The 2,500-nt window shown below is 44.8% G+C and overlaps 1 protein-coding gene across 5 annotated transcripts in view; it reads right to left on the reverse strand.

The window, feature by feature from the left end:
• Positions 1 to 2,500, reverse strand: part of LOC132861915 (carbohydrate sulfotransferase 15-like) — a 45,587-nt gene that overhangs the window by 9,958 nt on the left and 33,129 nt on the right. For all 5 annotated transcript variants that reach the window (XM_060893604.1, XM_060893597.1, XM_060893623.1 and 2 more), the window contains one exon: positions 2,117 to 2,456. In XM_060893604.1, coding sequence (XP_060749587.1) covers positions 2,117 to 2,456 — 340 coding nt within the window. The remainder of the gene's footprint in view (positions 1 to 2,116; positions 2,457 to 2,500) is intronic.

Genomic DNA, 2,500 nt, shown 5'->3' on the forward strand with positions numbered 1-2,500 from the left:
AGTACCCTTTGTACCCTTTGAGTACCCTTTGAGCGCAACCCAGAACGGGTCAAAGAACTACGATGTCAATATGTACAAGTAAGTGTACACTCAGACACTTTCAGCTCTGATGCTTACAGAACAATTCTATGCTACTAGCCAACCGTTACTGTAAACTGCCCTTTATACTAGTGTAGGGTATGTAAATACTGTAAGGTGTGTATACAAATACACTTGCAGAAGTTTGTCTTTCTGTATCACTTACTACTGTAAACTAATTACTGTATGTATCCTTTTTTACATGTGTACAGAGTGTTTGAACTGGATTCCATGGAAAGGCCCCATGAATGCATTTTCGTTGATGAAGCAGGGTTCAATCTGGCAAAGAGGAGAGGGAAGAGGCAGGAACATAATTGGCCAACGTGCCATCGTGGGTGTCCCTGGCCAGCGTGGTGGCAATGTCACCCTTTGTGCAGCCATAAGTAACCGTGGGGTTCTCCACCATCATGCAACCCTGGGGCCATACAACACTGAACATCTTTTAACCTTTCTGGGTGGTCTTCGGGATGTTCTGCTTGAGCGTGAGCACCAGGATTATCAGCAGGCAGTGCATGTTGTGTATGTGGTGGTTTGGGACAATGTCAGCTTTCACCGGAGTGTCCGTGTACGTGAATGGTTCAATATCAACCAGCAATTCTTAAACGTTTTCCTTTCACCATACAGCCCTTTTCTAAACCCAATGGAGGGATTTTTCTCTGCGTGGCGGTGGAAGGTCTATGACCGAAACCCATATAAAGGGGTAAGTCTTCTAGAGGCTATGGAATTGGCCTGTGGTGACATAGGTGTGGAATGTTGTCAAGGCTGGATCAGACACACCAGATGGTTTTTCCCCGGTTGCCTGGCAAGGGACAACATTGCCTGTGAGGTGGATGAAGTCCTCTGGCCAGACCCAGCATGAAGACGTGACGCTGAGGCAGACTGAATTGTGTAAAACAGACTTTTAAGTTGCACAACATTTGAGTTTATTATGCTTTTCATTTATAATTTTCTTTGACAGTACTAAGTGATGGTTACTGTAATATTTTTCTTTATTGCAAATGGCATTTACGTACCATGTATACAGTAACAAACAACATTTTCTTTAACTACATGACCTGGATGCTGTGTTCTTTTTTTTGTGTTGTGTCTAATGATTGCTCCATAGTGTTTATATATTGATGGGTTGTGTTTATGATCTGAAAGCATAGTTTGATTTTGAGGACAGGTTAAATAGTTTAGGGGCGAGTGTTTGATGTTGCCAGAAGAGTCAAAGGTTTTGGAAATTTAGTTTGAATATTTGGTTTTGTGTTTACAGTTCTGAGAAAATGGTTGACTGTTTCAAGAAATGTGTTTTAGCAATCGAGAAAAACTGTAACACACTAAGCTAAAACGGCAGCGTTTTTTAGGGGTTTTTTTAGGCTCAGAAAGATGCTATTTATAATACAGCTTTATAATCTAAATTGTGTGTGTGTGTGTGTGTGTGTGTGTGTGTGTGTGTGTGTGTGTGTGTGATATTCCTGTAAAGAAAGCAGAGATGGTCTCTGTAGTGTATTTTATCAGCTGCACGCTTACAGTGTAGTAAAGTATAAAAGGAGGCTGCAGGTGGCGTGTGTGTGTGTGTGTGTGTGTGTGTGTGTTTGTGAGCCCCTCATTGGTTAGTAATTAGCTGCGAGTTGTGGTGCTGTGAAGAGGTTCGAGTGTTGCGTGTCAATGGATTGAACGCTGCAGGGACAGATGGCAGACTGCTGTGAGTTTGAACAAGAAAACACACACGCACGCACACACGCACAAATACACACACAAATATACACACACACACAAACACATGCGCAAATACACAAATATACACACACACACACGCACACACATGCACAAATACACACACAAATACACACACAAATATACACACACGCACGCACACACACGCACAAATACACACACAAATATACACACATACACACACACTCACAATTTCTATAATGATCCTGCTGATCTAAGCTCCTCCCACAGTATGACATCATGACAGTAAGGCCTGATAGGGCAGTGTGTGAGAGCACAGAGTGAACAGAAAGTGTCAGGTTGTTGTGACTGGACTGACCGAATCTCTTGCGCGTCCACCAGTGCGGCTCTTTAAGAGCACTGACCCGGACGCCTGGGTGCAGCCGGAGCCGCTCGTACAGGTCCGTGGTGCCACACTTCGGCTGCCCGATGATGTAGAAGTAGGGCAGGCAGCGTATCCGGTACAGCTTCCCGTCCCGCCGTAACAGATGTTTCTGGAAGCTTTTCTTCAGGATGTGGAAGGCGACGCGAGACTGGCGCGAGTACAGAGAGTACAGGTTCCTCTGGTACGGATTCACGCTCGCGTTCCCTGACAGCTGCTCGTACCAACACGGATTCTTCACATCTGGCAGGAAGTGGCGGGGAATCACAGAGAACATCTGTTCAGGCGAGAAAATGAGACTGTTAGAGTGGCAGTGATGAC

Source organism: Tachysurus vachellii, chromosome 2 (genome assembly GCF_030014155.1).
Source record: "Tachysurus vachellii isolate PV-2020 chromosome 2, HZAU_Pvac_v1, whole genome shotgun sequence".
Lineage (NCBI taxonomy): Eukaryota > Metazoa > Chordata > Actinopteri > Siluriformes > Bagridae > Tachysurus > Tachysurus vachellii.